Source organism: Hippoglossus stenolepis, chromosome 4 (genome assembly GCF_022539355.2).
Source record: "Hippoglossus stenolepis isolate QCI-W04-F060 chromosome 4, HSTE1.2, whole genome shotgun sequence".
Classification (NCBI taxonomy): Eukaryota; Metazoa; Chordata; class Actinopteri; order Pleuronectiformes; family Pleuronectidae; genus Hippoglossus; species Hippoglossus stenolepis.
The window spans coordinates 23107591-23127722 of NC_061486.1; the positions used below are offsets into that span (position 1 = coordinate 23107591).

General features: G+C 41.1%; 2 protein-coding genes across 5 annotated transcripts in view; both read right to left on the reverse strand.

Moving 5' to 3' along the window:
• LOC118105870 (von Willebrand factor A domain-containing protein 5A-like) overlaps nt 1–19828 on the reverse strand; it is a 29954-nt gene extending 10126 nt beyond the window's left edge. Inside the window, exons 1-10 of one of the 3 annotated variants that reach the window (XM_047339700.1) lie at nt 19616–19828; nt 19006–19088; nt 18139–18341; nt 17822–18044; nt 15463–15629; nt 15258–15372; nt 14982–15157; nt 14805–14893; nt 14553–14697; nt 13831–13910 (exon numbers count right to left, since the gene is read on the reverse strand). In XM_047339700.1, coding sequence (XP_047195656.1) covers nt 13831–13910; nt 14553–14697; nt 14805–14893; nt 14982–15157; nt 15258–15372; nt 15463–15629; nt 17822–18044; nt 18139–18341; nt 19006–19051 — 1244 coding nt within the window. In that variant the 5' untranslated portion in view covers nt 19052–19088; nt 19616–19828. Of the gene's footprint in view, nt 1–141; nt 187–2625; nt 2911–13830; nt 13911–14552; nt 14698–14804; nt 14894–14981; nt 15158–15257; nt 15373–15462; nt 15630–17821; nt 18045–18138; nt 18342–19005; nt 19089–19615 lie in introns of those variants that run through there. The other 2 variants (XM_047339701.1, XM_047339702.1) reach the window with 2 other exon arrangements.
• Nucleotides 6296–11286, reverse strand: LOC118105871 (von Willebrand factor A domain-containing protein 5A). Of its 2 annotated transcripts, none has more exons than XM_047339703.1 (5): nt 10800–11286; nt 9386–9424; nt 7305–7468; nt 6930–7053; nt 6296–6832 (listed from the first exon to the last, which is right to left on the reverse strand). In XM_047339703.1, exons 1-5 carry the CDS (start codon nt 10906–10908, stop codon nt 6759–6761), a joined length of 510 nt encoding a protein of 169 aa, XP_047195659.1. In that variant the 5' UTR covers nt 10909–11286; the 3' UTR covers nt 6296–6758. The 2 variants fall into 2 exon arrangements, with proteins under 2 accessions (XP_047195659.1, XP_047195660.1); XM_047339704.1 differs by having other exon boundaries at nt 9386–9655; nt 10870–11285.
• Nucleotides 19829–20132: the final 304 nt, after the last annotated feature.

Below are 20132 nucleotides of genomic sequence, written 5' to 3' on the forward strand. Positions count from 1 at the left end.
TTCTCTATTTTCTTTATTCTATTCTATTCTTAAATTTATAGCCACATTAAACAGGCGTCTGTCTAATAAAGTGAAAAACAGGATTCTATAATCTGACCCCATTACATTAATGTTGTGACTGTTTTTCTAACAGCTCTGTACCTGGTTCCTTCTGGGCAGTAAGTAGTCCACAGCATTCCATTGTACCTGTGAAACAATTAACAACACATTTAAGGACTTACTGTTGTAGGGATGAGTGTTAATGACAGTTATTTTGCATTGGAGGTGTTCAACAGTACATTGTAGTGTCCACTTTAAGGGACTTTAATATCTAACTCAGAGGCACCAGACAGAGAGGCATCAACTTCAACTCTTTTGCGTATTTTACCAGTGGCAAGACGTAATGACACGATGTGATTTAGGAATGCATACTTTAGACTTAACTATCCAATAGGATGCGAACACCTACGTGTAACATAGAGAGTGACAGCAGTTCTAGCCTGTCATGGATGTGCTGTTGGAATGGGTGACGCAAGTAGAGGGAGATATATGGGGATGCTGTGGGAGACACTCCTTTCTCTGGCCCACATGTATTTTTATCACATTACTACACTGTAATAATAACTGATGCTGTTATCATTGATACCATTGTCAAATCTATAAGTATCCCTATTATGATTTTCATTATAACAACCAGTGTTATTAGGACTCTTACACAACTGTAGCTTGTCTCTCTCTTGTGCCTCCCTCCCCCTCCCCCGTCTCTCTTCTCCACCCACCTCCTCTTCCCCCATTTTTCTCCTCTTGCTCAACCGTTTGAGGAACACCGAATCTGGTTCTACTAGTTCACTTTTTTTCTCTCCACAGTCACTGTGTGTTTTGTGAACTGTTGGTTTTGTCTATAATATTGTAAGGTCTCCACCTTACGATGTGAAATGTTTCGAGAAAATGTATTGTAAAATAAAGGTAATGGTTAATGGGTCTAAATGTGACAATGCCAGCAACTCATGTTCCAAAATTCGAGTTGTTGTTCTACGACGGACTATTTGGGCCACTTAAAGGTGTACCAGGACTACCTACTACTGTTCGACCTTGTTTCCTCAACTGCTTGTCAATAGAACAACTGAATTCTTCCACTTCACTGAAATAGTGAAGTGGATGATCATTTCTGTTCCCAGAATGCATCTCGTCGGAAGATATCAGAGGACATTTAGGCTTAAAACACGTTGTAAATGACCTTGTTTGGAGTTGAATATGAATGTCTGGGTTTCCGGACACTAAGATGACACCACAGGAACAGTATGGAGGCATGTTATGGTTTTTCTGTTGTTTTATTATGTCTGGAGAAGGACTCACCATTGACTTCAATTGTATTGGATCTGCTCAAACAAAGTTTACCCCTGAGACTCCAGAGGTGTTTTGTGGACTCAAACACTTCACCCACCCCTCCATCGGCGTAGCGGTGAGTAGATAATGGGTGAATTTCCATTTTTGGGTGAACTATCCCTTGGAAGGTTCAGTGTGTAAGATTTCACTAATGTGTAATAATCTAAAGCGTACGAATTGTTGTTTTCTTTACCCTTGAATGGGCCCTATATATTTAAATACTTTATATATACATGAGGAGCGGGAGGCATCATGTTTTTTACAGGAGTCCAAACTGGAAAAACTACACACCTTTTTGAGTTTTTATGACAACTGAAGGCTACCACAGGTTCTCTCTTATGTTTGGAAAGGGAGGCTGAGGTGACGGGTGTTCAGCAGCAACATGCAACTTCCACACTAGATGTTAAATAACATAACCACTTCTTTATTAATGTAGTAAAACAAATGATAAAGATGTTGCGGCATTTGAAGGGTGAACAGGCAGCTGTCCTGGGCAAGTAAAATGCCACACTTTTTCTTGTAAGTCTGGCTAATCACTAAGTTTTCTGACGCTCACCAAACTAAACTCCTTTCAAAACAGCAGAAATTTAAAAAACACTTAGTACTAAGTCAACAGAAGCTGAATAAAACATACTCAAACCATCCTGGGTTGGGTTTCCACAGTTTCAGCAATAATCCATTCTAGTTTCGTCAAAATGAACCCTTATTATCTTGTGTTAGACTTTGAATTAAGTGCATTGACAAGGATTGAATTGCCACTTTTTTTTTAAATGGACCTTGTTGGGTTTGGATTGTGCAACATAGGGACTCTTCCTGGTAAAAAGGGAAGGATCTAACTTATTAATATACACGTCTACTCACACTTCGGTCAGCTACAATAACTTTGCTGCACACGTTAAGATCCTGTAACTGTTTTAACGTAAAACAAATACAACTGAATTCACAATTATACTTTGTGCATCGTCCATCGCGTCACACCCATACAGTGTATGGTCACACCCACCTTGTCCAGTTTGTTTACGTTAGGTGGCGCAGTCACAGAAACATGAACTTCCCATCAGTCTGATGGGAAGTTACGGATCGTAAAAGAAACTGAAGAAGGCAGCGGGTTTTTGTAGACGCCATATTCTTTATCCACATTGCAGGGATGTATTTTACCACTGAGATTCATCTCCAGCTCCAGTGTGACGTTAAACAACGTTATTTCCAGTGTGTCTGGTGACATACATGTATAAATCCAGAGAAGAAAAAGCAGCTTACCACGTGATGTGTGGGACGCTGTCACCGCAGGTCGCTGTTAGATGTGCAGACCTGGCGCAGACACAACAGGGTGAAACGAGGAAGAGCCTGTCCCGTAAACAGTGCGAGAGAAGTGCCTGTCACGCCTGCTGCTGCGTTCGATCTTATCAGTACAGAGCACCGGACGGGCGGAGCTTGAGGTTGATATTTGAGCCCTGTTGCACAAGCCCAGTATGAGAAGGTTGTGTCTGTGCCTTTTCAGGACAGACCAGTCAGTGACATGGCAGCATTTCACTTTCTGTTTCTCAGCTTTCACACATGCACGCCATCACTACCTAGTGGTGGAGGATAGGAATGAACACGCCTTCCGATTGGGCTGCCCATCTCTGTTATGCTGAACTCTGGAGATCCTCGGGACTTTCTCAACAGAGGCTGTTTGTGTGATCACATATCTGAGTGAGAGCCACACAAGTAGTATGGAGGACGATACATGACTTAAGTACAGTGTTGTGCAAGTTCACACCTCTCATGAACTAGTTCAAAGTTCAGTTCATACAAGTAAACATGAATAGTTCACGTTCATAGTTCACCATTTAAATTCTGAACTAGTTCATAGTTCAGTTCATTTCATAGTTTTAAGGTGGAAAGTGAGAATGAAAGACTTAACTTGTTTTTTAAAGAAAACTTTATCCATCACTACCCCTTGCCTTAAACTGTACTTCATATGTATCAATTCCTAAAAGAAATGTTTTTTTTAATTTTGTTTTAATTATTGCTAATTTTGCCTGTTTATTTATTCATACCCTGCACGAGTTTGTCTACCTGTTGCTGGGAAATCATACCCTTGAAGGCTGCAGACAATGTGGTTTGGGTCATTTGGGGCTGTTGGCAGGGGGTCTTGGTCTTTTTTTGACTTTCAATTACTTGGAGATAACTTTTTAGGCTAGCTGGATGCTTCAGCTCCACATGCCGTTTTAAATTAGATGCGGATGAGGCTGACGTCCGGACTTGCTTTTTCAGCGCAGGACGACACAATTTGCACAGAAAGGTGAGATTTTTACTGTCGGAATCTTTATCAGACAGTGTGTAAAAATCCCGCAAATAATAATAAGGTGCATCGGATGTAGTCGCTGAGTCTGCGTCTCTGCTTTCACTTGCCATTTTTATATGAGACCGAGAGCTGTTGTCTTGGAATACGTTGCTTGTTTGGACTACACGTGTGTGCGATGAATCATGGGTAACGTAGTGCGAAGTCGAGTTAGTTGGTTTAGGTTAGGCTACATCGCGGACATTGTACGGGCACTGAGCAACGACATGGTGCAAGCATTTCGATTTAGACAGCGTCTCTCCTCAGGAGAAGGAAAACATTCCGTAACGTTTCAGCTAGACCTCAGATAATATGAACGTGTTCACCGTTCAAATTCATTATTTGTCATTAAGTTGCGTTCAGTTCATTGTTCTCATAAAAATGAACGTGTTCAATGAACGCGTTCTTTTGAACTCGTTCATGCACAACACTGCTTAAGTATAAATAAATGTATAAATAAATACATAAATAAATGCATACATAAATAAGGAAATAAATACAGAAATGTATAAATAAATGTCTTAAATATATTTCCACATTTATTTATTTCTGTATTTCTGTGTCCGTATGCTAATGAGAAAGGCGGTCCTAACCTCAGTCTCATGCAGGATTGGTCACCGGAGTGTGATGATCCAGTCCTACTACTTGTGCCTTTCAATGCTGACTGGTGTCCAGTAGCTGTTGGCAGTGTTGAGCCAGTTCACACTTAAAATGAACTAGTTCAAGTTCAGAGGGTTAGGGTTAGTTAAGGTTATTTTTTATTGGGATGATTTAGGTGTCAGTAGTCCTGACTGTGAGCGTCACGTCTCGTGTTGTACTGAGCACAACATGTTGACGAGTCATTTTCATGATGTTTAAATTCAGCCTCATAAACTCTGGAGCGAATCAAACAAACACTAAGTGACTTCATGTACTGATCAGGTCCTGATAACTAGTGATGAGTGTTTATTAGTTGGAGTGAGAGCAGAGAGGAGGAGGACACAGAAACTCCTGCTCGGTACAAACCAGCTGCAGCTTCTGCTCTGATCATGAAGCAGCTGATCACTGAGCAGCTGAGACCAGAGAAACTCTGTGTTTCACTGTTCTTCTACAAAGTCACTGACCGGCTGCTTCACGTGAACGAGCTCTGATCTCACTGCGTGTGTTGCTCTGAGCGAGTGGTGGTGGTGTGTGTGTGTGTGTGTGTGCTCAGTTGACCAATCCTGCTCGAGACTGAGGTTGGGACCTCCTACCTCATTTCATATGGATACAGAAATAAATAAATGTGGGAATAAATAAATAAATGTGGAAATAAATAAATAAATGTGGAAATAAATTTAAGACGTTGATTCATTTACTTCTGTATTTATTTCCAATCTATTTCTGTATTTCTGTGTCCATATGTAAATGAGGTAGGAGGTCCCAACCTCAGTCTCGAGCAGGATTGGTCAACTGAGCATACACACACACACACACACACCACCACTCACTCGCTCAGAGACACACGCAGTGAGATCAGAGCTCTTCACCGTGAAGCAGCTGGTCAGTGACTTTATAGAACAGTGGAAACTGTGAAAACACCGAGTTTCTCTGGGCTCAGCTGCTCAGGGATCAGCGCAGAAGCTGCAACTGGTTTGTACCGAGCTGGAGTTTCTGTTTCCTCCTCCACACTGACCTGCTCTCACTTTACCTTATATACACTCATTAGTTATCAGGACCTGATCAGTACATGAAGTCACTTAGTGTTTGTTTGATTCGCTCCAGAGTTTATGAGGCTGAATTTAAACATCATGAAAAATGACTCAACATGTTGTGCTCAGTACAACACGAGACGTGACGCTCACAGTCAGGACTACTGACACCTAAATCATCCCAATAAAAAATAACCTTAACTAACCCTAACCCTCTGAACTTGAACTAGTTCATTTTAAGTGTGAACTGGCTCAACACTGCCAACAGCTACTGGACACCAGTCAGCATTGAAAGGCAGAAGTAGTAGGACTGGATCATCACACTCCTGTGACCAATCCTGCATGAGACTGAGGTTAGGACCGCCTTTCTCATTAGCATACGGACACAGAAATACAGAAATGTGGAAATATATTTAAGACATTTATTTATACATTTCTGTATTTATTTGTATTTCCACATTTATTTCTGTATTTATTTATACATTTATTTATTTATACTTTAAGTCATGTATCGTCCTCCATAAAGTAGAAGACACCCACACAAATGTGAAGTGAGCTTTTGGTGAGAGTACCTGATGCGGGTGTTGAGCAAGAAACAAAAACAAGTGATCTCCACAGCGGAATTAATACATTAGATCCTGTCTCTGCAGCTGCACCCGTCACTTGAATGCTGCAGAGATTTGTGTTGTGAACGCGCCTGAGTGGAGAACCTCCTGCGTTCTTCATGTCTGAAAGGCAAACTCTGGAGAAAGTCCAGATCCGATTCTGCGGACATCCTCCAGTGTTCGTGTCTGAAAACAACAACTATGGATATCAGTCCCTTCAATGTGACCCCATTTTCTAAATTAATTATTCCGTGCAAAGTCAGTGAAAATGTAAAAAACTAAAAATGCAAAGTCAAAGTAATGGTAAAGAAAGAGAAAAAAGTCCTGGATCCACACCAACATTTAATGGGTTCTTCAATGACACATACCATATGCTTCTGCCAAGTTTCGTTGAAATATTTCCAGTAGTTTTTGCACAATATGCTTACAAACAAACAAACCAACAGACAGGGGTGAAAACATAACCTCCATGGCAGGGGTAACATTCATTACATTAAATTTAGCTGATGCTTTTATCCAAAGCGACTTACAATTCGTGAATCAACATCTACGAGGGGCCATTTGAGGGGTTCAGTATCTTGCCCAAGGACACTTCAGCATGCAGATGGGGAAGATTGAGGATTGAACTGCCGACCTTCTGGTTGGAGGACGACCACCCTACCCCTCAGCCACATTCACGTGAAACATAACATCAAATGAAAATGGAAAACATGATAGAACAGGACTTTATTGTTGGGTTAAAGTGAGACAAAATAAATGCTGTAAAATGGGCACCTATACGATACGAAATCCTCAGAGCCCCATGGCGTCTTTCTGCACATTGCAACCCAACAGTGTGTTTCCAGCTTCCACGCACTCTGATGGTACTGGAAAAAATACAAAGAAAAACACAATACAAAATCAGAAGCTGATGTTATACATTGTTAAAAACAACATATCAGCTCTTAATATTATGATTGTTACCGTTCTGAGCACGGAGCCAGGACACAGCCTTCATAGCCAGAAGCTCCCACTCTAGCTTAGCATCTATCTTGAAGCCATGAAGCCAGATCAGAGCCAGAATGGTGGCCCACACTTCCTGGTTCACCTAATTCAGCAGAACAGAAGAGAGAAAATCAAAAAGAACAAACGTACATGAGAGTTTCAAATGGGAAAATAAGGCCATCAGGGACCATCAGGCTGTTTCTGAAAAACTTAATGCAACAACATGATAAGAGATTCAGATGTATAAACTTAAATGTCTCTTTGCAGATGGGTGGTCACAATATAATATCACTGCATTATTTTAAAACAAGAACCCATTATTAATTTGTGTTATTATTTTTGACAGTAACTCACAGCTGGAGGCTTTGTGTTCTCCACCTCCTCGCTGGTCTTTCCCACAGCAGCAGCCAGAGCCGGATCAAGCAGCCAGCAGCCAGACGCCTTCTGCAGGGAGACCAGCTGCAGCAAAGGGTCTCTGGGTGGCTGCTGTTTTGGTTCAGTGACTTCGTCATTGCAGCCTGAGGGTGGGAAAAAAACAAGGGTAGTTATTCTAATAAAAACCTACTGGTTAGGATACTAATACGATCCACACAGTGAGTATTTGTGTGGCTAACTATGTGAGCAAATTTATCTATATGTCTGTCTGTCTACCTATCTATGTCTTGCGTGTCTGTTCTACTGTGACTACTGTATTTCCTTGAATAAAAGGAAACCTATGTTCTCAACTAAATAGCAGAACCCTACAGTATGAAGCCGAGCATCTTCCGATCCTACAATAACAACTAAAACCATGTTAATCCTAATGAATGGATTCCGTCAACAGAAAAGGGTTAGAGTGCTCTTACTTTGAAACGGGCGCAGGAAGTGTTGCAAATGTTTATGTTTGTGACACATTCAACAGATAAACAGTGAAACTGTGGTGAAAGAACTTTTTGAGAAAGTAGGTAAGACCCCAACTCTTTAGAAGAGGAACGTGGCTCACGCTGCTCTAATCTTCACCTTCGTCAGCCAGGCAAATGTCTGCTTTGTTTAAGAAGAAATTAACTGATATAATAGCAAAAAGCATTTAATGGTTCTAATAGAGAAACAGTTTGTTAGAGCCCAGTTGTGGTTAACTTACTAGTTCTATGAGCTGTAGGACCTAACCAGCCTTCAGTTAAGTATCAGTCTAGTTACTAAGATACAACATATCAGACTTAAGTGAAGATAAATATGAGAAATCTTTAATAAGCCTGAATTGAGACTGAAGAAAGAAGTATAAGAATATCTATCCATTCATCCCATAGCTACATCACTTAATTATTGAGGTTTTCATATGATTTTTTTCCATCAAGATCCATGAATTATTCTGAGAAATTAGCGAAAGTGTTGAAAAACGCCTCTGAATGTTAATGAAAGTGAAAAAGTATTTTTGGATCCACTCCCTGATCTGGATCGGCACCAAAATTTAACATGTTCTTCATTAGGTCATTCCCCAGCCCTCACATGCACTGAACTCTGCAGATCCTCCGTATTTTCTCCAGAGGAGGTGTATATGTGAAGCAAATGTCCAAGTGAGAGGCTCCATAGTTTCTGTGGACTTTCCCTGCCTGGCCTCCTATTATAATGTTTGTAGAAATCCAGGAGAAGACATAGCCCCCTTGCTGTAATGATTCACATGTTTCTACCTGATCAAAAAGGCCTACAAAAGACTACAAAATGCATTAGTCTACTCACAAGGGCAGGGGTCGGCAACCTTTTTGACAATAAGTGCCAATGTAAAATGTTCTTGTGAATTAGTGTGCCATATCAACATTTTTTTATATTAAGTTTTATTATTGAACCACATTAATATTTCCAACAGACATGTCATTTTATTCCATCCATATTGGCTATATATAGAACACTTTAAAGAAACATGTTTATCTCATTATGATTGCAATAATAAGTTTGTCATTAACCCCACCAACCACACTCATATTCAGAATTGAAAAAGCTTGCTTCAAAGACTTTGAGAGACTTGGCTTCCCATACCTGGACACTGCACGTTTGATTGAGTCTCCCTTGTCTGCCTGATCCTTGAAACTTCTTTCGTGCCATGTTTCAAAGTTTCGCTTAACACTGGACGTTCGGCACACAACATTTTCAAAACATAACGTGCACACAGCACGGTCCTTATAAAAAACAAAGCCACAGTCTTCTGCCCATGAGGGCTGAAATGCCCGTGTCTTCGTTTTTTTAGCTAGCGGGCATGACATCACCAATACACCTGAACGGCTGCACTTAGAATAGAATTACCACCTCGCCATTTGTTATGGCCAAAAACCATTTTTGACCATCAAATTCTAATCAGGTATTTTAGTCCAAGTGAACCTGAGAGTGATGAGACAAGCAGCAATACAAGCTTTACATCAATTTACTGTATTAATAAAAATGTAAATGTGTGTGTTACTTACTTTTCGCCCTCAAACCGCATGACTGCAGCTTCATGAGAGCTATAAGAAATAAAAAGTTTGAGGTTAAGTGAACAACATGAGAATTATTGAAGAATAAATAGTGAGGAAACTACTGGTTTCTGAGCTCATTTATAACTCACAATAAAAACTTAATGAGTATTTAAAATAGTCAAGTTGTTCAAATATATTCAATATAACATAATATAATAATTGCATCTATTTACATACATATAAACGTACATGGGCATATGAACATATCTGCAAATATCTCTCCGTAGATGTGTTTAATGTGTTAAACCTCATTTGCATTGAAGAAGCTGATGGGAGAGCAGAGTGGTGTGAGAATAAATACACTGGTAATGGTTTGTGATCTCACCCAGCATAATGGTATACCTCTTTAAAGGGATATTTCAAAGAAAATGAAAAATCACTCATTATCTACTCATCACTATGCAGATGGAAGGGTGAGTGAAGTGTTTGAGTCCACAAAACACTGGAGTCTGAGGGGTAAACTTTGTTGCAACCAAATCCAATCAATTAAGTCTACCTCTTCAATGAACTTTGAACTAGATGATAGGCATTTCGGAAATTGATAAACTTTAAACGTCTTAAAGATTGATGTGGTAAACCATTGCATAAAGCTGGAGCAAGGGTGAATAATACATGGTAATGTGTGATCTCACCTAATGGTATATTTTAAGGATATTTCAAAGAAAATGAAAAATCACTCATTATCTACTCATCACTATGCAGATGGAAGGGTGAGTGAAGTGTTTGAGTCCACAAAACACTGGAGTCTGAGGGGTAAACTTTGTTGCAACCAAATCCAAGGGGAGGAGGGTTGATGTCTGGACCTCTTGCAATTTTAGTTGAAGACCCCTGCACTAGAGGCTACTACAGGGATACTAGTCTGATGAAGGTGTCTTTCAAGGCAAAGAGTAAATATGAACAAAATAGAATCATAAATGACGTTTAGCAGGGTGTGCATTTGAATCATAAGTGGAACTCTCTGTCTGAGCCTGATGGAGCAGCACTACCGAGATGTTTAATGTTAACCTCATTGCATGAGCGATGAGCAGTGTGAGAATAAACACACTGTAATGGTTTGTGATTCACAGATAATGGTATAGCTCTTTAAGGATATTTCAAGAAAATGAAAATCACTCATTATCTACTCATCCTATGCCGAGAAGGTGAGATGTTTGATCCACAAACACTGAGTCTAGGAACTTTGTGCAACAAACCAAGGGGAGGAGGTTGACGTCCTAACCTCTTGCACTTTAGGTTGAAGACTCCCGCACTAGATGCTACCACGTGATACTAGTCTATATGTGTCTTTCAAGGCAAAGAGTAAATATGAACAAAATAGAATCATAAATGGATGTTTAGCAGGTGTGTGCACTGGTCTACTTACAAGTGGAATCATACCCGTTGAGGGACATCTCCTGTTGTCTTGGAGCCTGATGGGAAGCAGCTCTCACTACCTCCGTAGATGTGTTTAATGTGTTAAACCTCATTTGCATTGAAGAAGCTGATGGGAGAGCAGAGTGGTGTGAGAATAAATACACTGGTAATGGTTTGTGATCTCACCCAGCATAATGGTATACCTCTTTAAAGGGATATTTCAAAGAAAATGAAAAATCACTCATTATCTACTCATCACTATGCCGATGGAAGGGTGAGTGAAGTGTTTGAGTCCACAAAACACTGGAGTCTGAGGGGTAAACTTTGTTGCAACCAAATCCAATTCAATTGAAGTCAATAGCGACCTCTTCTTCAGATGTAATAAAACAACAGAAATCATAACGTGCCTCCATACTGCTTGCTTGTTGTCATCCGAGTGTCTGTCAGATATATATAAAAAAAATAGAATTACCACCTCGCCATTTGTTATGGCCAAAAACCATTTTTGACCATCAAATTCTAATCAGGTCTTTTAGTCCAAGTGAACCTGAGAGTGATGAGACAAGCAGCAATACAAGCTTTACATCAATTTACTGTATTAATACAAATGTAAATGTGTGTGTTACTTACTTTTCGCCCTGAAACCGCATGACTGCAGCTTCATGAGAGCTATAAGAAATAAAAAGTTTGAGGTTAAGTGAACAACATGAGAATTATTGAAGAATAAATAGTGAGGAAACTACTGGTTTCTGAGCTCATTTATAACTCACAATAAAAACGTAATGAGTACTTAAAGTTGTTCAAATATATTCAATATAACATAATATAATAATTGCATCTATTTACATACATATAAACGTACATGGGCATATGAACATATCTGCAAATGTGCACATACAAACACACTCAGCACAGTTGGAAATCTGGCTCTTATGTACAAATTAAAACCAATAAGGGTGAATTGTATATTAGGAGTAATGACACTTAGTGGAAATTGAGTCAAGAAGACCACATGCCTCAGAGGTCACATGCACAGTTCCTGCTACCTTGAGAAATAGGCAGGTATCAAAGACCTGAGAGACTGTGGCCAGGACCACATTTGTAATGACCAGACGACTGGTTCAAACTACCTCTGACACGGTGAGGCTTGAGGGGGCTGGGTGTGTGGGGGGAGCTAGTCAGCGGTGGTTCGAAACTACCGACAGTGATACGAGGATGGAAAAATCACGAACCAATGGCGCAATGGATGCGCGAAAACAAGTTCAACCTATGTGGGCTCCACCACAGAAGGATGGAGATGTTATGTGAAACAGCATGGTAGGCAGAGGTGGTATCTTGGATCTTCAGACTCTTGGCATCTGTTTTTCCTTTGCTATTTGAAAAGAAAACCCTCACCTGGTGTTGGAACATGTCTCCGCACCAGAGGTCCTCTAATCGGCTCGCCGTTGCCTTTGTTGATGGCAATGAAGGCCGTGGAGGAGCTGCTCACTCCTGATTGGACACTGAGCTGCACCACCTTCTCCTTCACTCCTCTGTCTTGCTGTCCTCTGTGTTCTCTCTCCTCTGTCTCTAGGGAGCGGATCAGAGTCCGAGCACCCAACCTGTGGACTGTTAGTCTGCAGACAGGAGAGTGAACACAGAGCTAAAACATCTTATGAGGTCTCAAAACATCAGATTACTTCTCAGTATATATACATGACAGTTATGTCATTACTGCTACACTTCTTACTAATGAGCTACAAAAAGCCAGTGGTGAACATCAACTCTAGATTTTTTTTACTCTAATATTCAGAGTTTGATTCCTATGGAAAGAAAAAGAAGCATATTTATTGATAGAAATGTGTCACTCTCTGTGATGAAACAAGTCAAATTTATAGACGAATAATACTATCAAGTATTTTTGTTTGTGTGTTAATCAGTTAATGACATGTAACAGTACATTTTTCTTGTATTAAAAAACATCCTGTTTTGTACAGCTTGGTGCAATTTCTAATTATTCTAGTTAGTTTATTCTATATTAATGATTAAACTCAAACTTTGTACCCAGTGTCCTCTGGAGGTTTGAGAGGGAAGTGAAGCTGGTTCTGAGAGAGATGACCTGCCAGGCTGTACTTCACCGTCACACAGCCCTCTGCTGCCTCTGAACTCTGAATTATATCAAGAATTGAATATTATACATGGTATTTTCACTAATAAACATTAATTAATGAATAATAATATGCTGAGCAGAGAGGTATTTCATTATAGGAGTGTGCTGCACCCACCTGTCCGGTGAGTTGGGCATAAATCAGTGACCTTTGACCCTGGAAAAGGGCTGTGATTGGTGGCGAAAGAACAGTCACAGACACTCCTGTTGGCAAATCCCATGTGACTGAGATGTCCACCACAGCTGGCTGCAGAGCAAATCTCAGCGACTGCATCACCTGATGGGGAAAATACAGTTTTCAAAAGTAGGAACAGAAACTGAAGCTGCTTTCAGACAAGCGCTGAACTCCAGAGATCCTCCAGATATTCTACGGTTCTGCCAGTGCCCTAGAAAAAGTCCGCAGACAACAGAAGATCCTCTGCAGGATTCATCACGAGCTATTGGGACTGTTGATGACGTTTCTGACGTGTGACAGATGCATAAATTAAAGAAAACAAATATTTTGGGATGAAAAAGCAGAGCAATACATGCAAAGATGTCAAGAGAGCTTTTGGTGATAAGGACCGACACCAGTGTTGATGTGCTGATTAATGCGTCACGTCCTGACCTTACTGAAGCCATGATTTGTATTGAGTTGTTTCAGCAGTGTGTAACGCAACAGTTTTGCCATGTTTAATGTCTTTCTTACTTTGGGTTGCATCCTGTCGGTTCCTGTGATGAACTGAGCGTGACCTCCTCCTTCCTTGGCTAATCCATTGATAAGAGCAGAGCTGGCCCCTTCCCGATCCCAAAGAGAAACATCTACAACACAGTAGTTAAACACGGCCAAAGGGAAATTTAACACAGACAGCATTACAACATGGGACACACTGTGAGCAGGACTCTGTGGTTTCACCTGTGGGAACCTGAATTCTTCTTCACCAGATCAATCACTTCTTTGGTGTTGGACACCTCCCCGTCAGTGAAGACAAAAACCTGGGGAGGAGAGTGTACACAGGACTTACATACCAGCACACCCAGTAACATGCGGAGTCATCTACGTAGTTCTGTGAGAGCAATGTTAAGATGCCTCTGTAGTAACACAACTGTTTTTTTATGGTGGAGTCAAATACAATGGTCACAAGTATGAGCGTCAAACACACAGTCCGGTTGGTTCAGATTTGTACGTGCCATTTAAATAAGACATTGGGAATTCTGTGCTGATGGTATGGTATAGTCTTAAGCTATGTTGATGACATGCATGTTAAACACTATGAAGGACAAAAAGTGTCTATAAAAGATAATCACATAAACAAATGTATATATAATACTGTTTGCGATGAAAAGGCAATTTCTGTATTTCTGAAGAAGTGAATTGATTTACTTTAACATTTATTCATTGATGTATTTCTACATTTATTAATTTTTTTCTGTATTTATTTGTGTATATGATAATTATTAGGGCGGGGTTAACTCAGTGTAGAGAAGGATTGGTTATAGCAGTGTGATCATCAGATCAACTTCTGTCTTGAGTTTGCCAGTATAGGCTGGAACAAACATAGAAATACAGAAATAGCCTTTTCATTTATACTATTGAAATTGTTTTCATTCGTGGGTGTGTGTGTGTGAGTGAGTTACTTGTCTAGGTTGATGAGAAATGCAGGTCTGGCTTAAAATGTGTGTGAGGGGCTTCAGAATCTCTGTTCCTCCCAGATTCGCCTGCATCGATTCAACTTTCTTCAGAGCCTCTTCTAAGTTCTGCTCACTGTACTTCACACTCTTTCTGCGATCGCACACATGCATGAACACATGTAAACACACATGCACAAACAAGCATTAACAACAAGGACAGGATGAGATCTGTTGTGTGGACGTGAGGGAGTGACATACGGGAAGATGTGTTCAAAGCTGGAGCCGAAACTGTAGATGTTGAAGTAGCAGCCCATTGGTAAGCTCTTCAACAGGAGCAGTAGAGTATCCTGAGGGAAGCAGAAACAAGATGGTGAAGGTAACTGTGTGTGAGACACTATGAAAAGGTTAATGACAGAGTTTAAACTCGCTGAATACCCTGGCACTGGCAATTCGAGTTTCTTGCCGCTTGCCACCACTCGTTGCCCAACCCATACTCCCAGATCGATCCAGTAGGAGCACAAACTCTCCACTTGAGGCGAGTGAAGACATCACAGACTGGGGGAACTCAGGGTACAGGCTCAGCATCAGGACTGGATCGCCCATCAGACTCCCTGAAACATCATTTATTCCAACACGTGTAACTCAGTTGGACTACGAGGATGATCGACTTTTCTATTGTGCAAAGTAACAACCTGACTCGTTTTCACTCACCAGGTTTGGCAGAGGCCTGTCCTGCCTCCACCACAGCAGTGGGCTTGTGAGCATCACTGTAATAAATCAGCAGCTCAACATCTCTGTCAAACTTGTGTCCTGCAGCCAACTTCACCTGCAGTTCACAAAGCACACTCAGTTATATTTGTAGCTCTCAGTGCTGAGGAACAACCACACACAGCGGACATGTGAGCAGTCTACCTACCGTGGCCTGGGTCTGCTCTGTGTTGACGTACTGGAGAGGCTCCAGAGAGCAGCTGGACTCTACTTTGGAGATTGGACGAGGAGACGACACTCGGACAGAAAACGACAGACTGTAGGGAACCAGAGAGGCTGGAACAGAGGTCACCTGCACACCAGCACCTTCACTACCTTAAGAAGAAAAATCATTGCATTACATTTAAGCAAAACCTCAGTAATAGGCACTGGGCAAACTAAAACAAGATGCTGGTGGCTAATCGAGGATGGACATGTATAGCCATTAAACGGATAGTTCACTCAAACATTTAGTTTCACTCATTATCTACTCACCACTATGCAGATGGAGAGGTGGGTGAAGGGTTTGAGTCCACAAAACAAGTTTGGAGTCTCAGAAGTAAACAGTGATGCAGCCAAATCCAATAAAATTGGAGACATTAGTGACCTATCTTCAGGTATAATAAAACAACAGAAAAAACACAACACGCCTCCATACTGCTCGTGTGGTGTCATCCAAGTTTCATCAAGCCCCAACAGTCATATTTGTCTCGAAACAGTGTCATTTACATGATGTTTTTAGCCTAAAATTCCACTACCGTAAGTAGCGATGCGAGCGGAAGTATTGATGCTAGCCGATGTAGCTATGTTAACACACATCATGCGCCTGCGAGTGGGCTAGAGCTTGTGGGCAGTGTGTGAGGTGTGTGCATGCAAATGTGAACGCGGCTCCGAGGAGGATATCAGAGGACATTTAGGCAAAAAACACGGTGTGAACGACCTCGTTTCAGGTCGAATTTAAATGCCTTGCGGACACTTGGATGACACCACACCAGCAGTATGGAGGCATGTTATGTTTATTATCTGTTGTCTTTATTACACCTGAAGATGTGGTCACCAGTTACTTCACTTGTTTTGGATTTGGCTGCAACACTGTTTATTTCTGAGACTCCAGAAGTGTTTTGTGGACTCAAACACTTCACCCACCCCCCCACCGGCATAGTGGTGAGTAGATAATGAGTGAATTTTTATTTTGCGGTGAACCATCACTTTAAACTATGTAGCATGTTGACTTCATGTACTTTGTTCCCATGCTTGCATTTGCTGGTCGTTGGTCCTAAAGCAAAGCACTGGACAAATGGTTACTTGGTGGGCTAAAAACTTAATATCTGACATTTCACTAGATGCCAAACAACTGACTGACTAACAAAGCCACGGTCATCTCTAGGGCCATGCAGCTGTAGTATGTCCAAATATAAGAAAAATGTACCTCATCATCTCTATTTTAACCAGATCCCAAGTTATGTAAAAACACAGAGCCACACACTACACTATATCAGGCCTCTTTTATAGTACTACTGGGGCAGCTGTGGCTGAGGAGGTAGAGAAGGTTGGTGGTTCGATTCCTGGCTCCTGCATTGTGCATTCCACAGTGTCCTTATGCAATATACTGAAGCCCAAATTGCATGAAAGGTTTGCCTAAAGAGTTGCTGAGTGCATGAAAACTGAAAACTGCCCAACGCATCACCGGTTCCTCACTCCCCACCATTGAGGCTGTCCAGAGCAAGAGACATCTGCGGAGGGCACACACACACACACACACACACACACACACACACACCTCCTCCAGTGACTGTACTTCCCCCCTCCACCCTGGCTTGGACTGCCACACACCCTCCTCCAGCCACTGAACATTTGCACTAGACTGTTATTTTTTTTTACTACTGTATTATCCCACCTATAGTGTATTCATACTTATATCTATTTATATACTTCTTGCTCATAGTGTATTCATCGTAATTATATCATACCATACATTTTAACTTACTCTGTATACAATATTACTACTACCTCATTCACTTAATTTCTCATTTTTATTTCACTTACTACCACCACTTATACTTACACCTGCACTTTATATACACTTATCATATCTACACTACCTACCTCTATTGCTGCTAGTCTTGTATCAATACTGTTCATATTCCATATCTATTTCTTACTGTACATATCTTATTTATTTACATATTCCACTTTTCATATGCACATACTCTGCACTTTTACTGCTTTTTTTTGCACTTCTGGTTAGATGCTAAACTGCATTTCGTTGTCTCAGTACTTCTACTCTGTGCAATGACAATAAAGTTGAATCTAATCTAATCTAATCTAATCTAATGAATAGGTGAATGCAATTTATACTATACAGCGCATTGAGTGGTTGATAAGACTGGAATAGAGCTATATAAATACAGGCCATTTGCATTAATGCAGACAATCATGTCACATGGAAAATTGTGACTGTTGCAGTAAATCCCAGGTGTAGTGTGTTGATGTTTAAAAGGGTTCAAAGTGCTGGCTGGGTTTCCTACCCTGAGGTTCGTAGCGAGGGTTGAGCACAGCAGGCAGACAAAACCTCAGCCCGTCATCCGCCTGCACAGCCAGCTCAGTGACGTACTCCAGCCTGACGGAGGCGCTCTCTCCTGGAGGCAGACTGCCCACACTCAGAGTGAATATATCTGGACTCTGCTCGCTCTCCTCCAACAGGAAGGCCTGCTGACCGGAGCTCAGCGCATCATCATACTCCTCACGAGCCTGAAGACACAAACAACACGTGAGCAACACTCACTGTGTTTTACTGGTTCTTTAGGATCCATCACACTGAGTGAGACGTCACTGTCCAGCTCACCTTCTGTTTCTCCTTCACCTCAGCTACAATCTGTGTCTGTCCAATCTGAGCACTGAAGTGACAGACAGCAGCGTCTCCAGGCAGAGGGAAGACGAAAACAGCCTCCAGAGGTTTGTCCTCCTTGTTCTCGTAGTTCAGAGTGGAGACCACTGTCGCCACATGGTCCTTCACCTCCAGCTCCACCTCAATGCTCTTCAGGGGAACTGAGCGAGAAACAAAAGTAAACAGTGAACTGGAACAGAAAACTATATTGTTATGTGACACAAAGTAAAGGTTCCTGAATTGCTGGATTCCCTAAAGCATTAAACTGTATGTTATACTTTCATGTTTAAAGATTCCAAAAGTTTGAAAAGCCCTTTCTTGCCACCCTAAAGCCCCAAAACACACACTTGCATGGACAAATATCAGCACATGCCAGGCAAGATATCTACACTCCCCTTAACGCTTTTGCACGTACAGAGAAATCAACAATAAGGCCATAAATAATCACTAATAAAAATGATCAATGAATCAATAAATGTATTTTTCTCAGTACGAGACAATAGAAGGTACTGGAGCGGAATTTCAGGTCTTCAAATCGCATCCAGTTATATCAGAGTCCATACACCCAAAGAGGAAATTAGGAAATGTTCAACCAAAAACAGAATCAAACACTGAGAATGATGCCTTTGCTCCTCAAATATTATTCAAATCGAGTTGTGTTTCCTGCAAGCTAATAGTTGAACATGGAGTTTATTGGCATATTTAAAAATGTACAGGCCAGTCAAATGTGAAAGGTTGTGGTTACAAAGAAACGTTAGCAAATCCACGTCCTGGGGAAGTAAAACATAAAGTAAACATTAGTTGTGTTGTATGACAGCTGTGTACCTGGCTCATTGTTGGTATTAAGTAGACCACAGCAGTTCACCATCATGTCAGTTCAGCACGTAACACAATCAAGGTAGTTATTCCTGTTTAAAAAAAGAAAATTAAATGTTGCAAGTGTAATAGACAGACAATAAGATACAGTTAAGATACAGTGGACAAGACAGAATCTGAATTATATATATGTATTATATATCATACAATTGTAAAAGTTTTTTTGCTTTTGATTTGGCATGATATGAAATGATTATAAATGATACAACAAGTTGTGCTTTCTCATTGGGGTTCTCTCTCTAACATTGTAACATCTCCACCTTACTCACCATAGAAGTAAAACTGAATAAAAAAGACTAACAACAACAACCTGTAATTTACATAAGTAATTGTGTATGTAGGCAGACATGATGGAACATTGAAGTGTGTTTTGAGAGTCAGTATGACACTGTCCTGTGTAAAGGTGGCACTGTTCACCTGGTGTATAATACACCTGAAGTACATCATACAGTAGGTTTACTACACTGTACGCAACATCCTGACCTATAAGTACAGTAGGCTATAGACGGTCAATAAAGGCTATTATATTTAACTTGTTGAAACTGTACCAGATTCCTACCTTTACAGAGAACTTGTATCCTGTGCAGTAGGTGGCCACAGTAGGAAGTAAATCACGGAAGGCTGCTGCTGGAATATAAGCTCTCAAAACAAAGACACGCCCACTGCATACTGTACGCCGTGTTCACACCGGACGCGGAAGCGCCGCGCCGCGCAGCGCCATTCTCAAGCGCGCAGCCGCCTGGAATGTTCACACCGGACTCGCATTTCTCCGCGCTGGTCAGACCGCGATTCTGCCTTCTCCGCTTGTTGTTGTATGTAACCCGTTCAATGTAGGGGTTCGGAGGTAAATGATGATGGACCCCCTAGCCCCCCTCTCTTTCCGCGTCCGGTGTGTGAACATGTGATAGGTGGAGTTTCACTGTTTCCCTCACTGATCCTTTTCTAAACCTAGATCCCACCCATCTATCCATCCACACACACACACACACACACACACACACACACACACACACACACACACACACACACACACACACACACACATTCATCCTTATTAGGACTTTGTATTGACTAAC

Bases quoted from the DNA above. Each gene is read 5' to 3' on its own strand.
- LOC118105871 (XM_047339703.1), bottom strand. From the start codon at position 10,908: ATGCAAATGAGGTTTAACACATTAAACACATCTACGGAGGTAGTGAGA. The intron at 9,425-10,799 runs GTAAGTAGACCA...TATTTCTTATAG, and splicing joins CAACGGGTATGATTCCACTT to CTCTCATGAAGCTGCAGTCA. The intron at 7,469-9,385 runs GTAAGTAACACA...TCCCACCCTCAG, and splicing joins ATGCGGTTTGAGGGCGAAAA to GCTGCAATGACGAAGTCACT.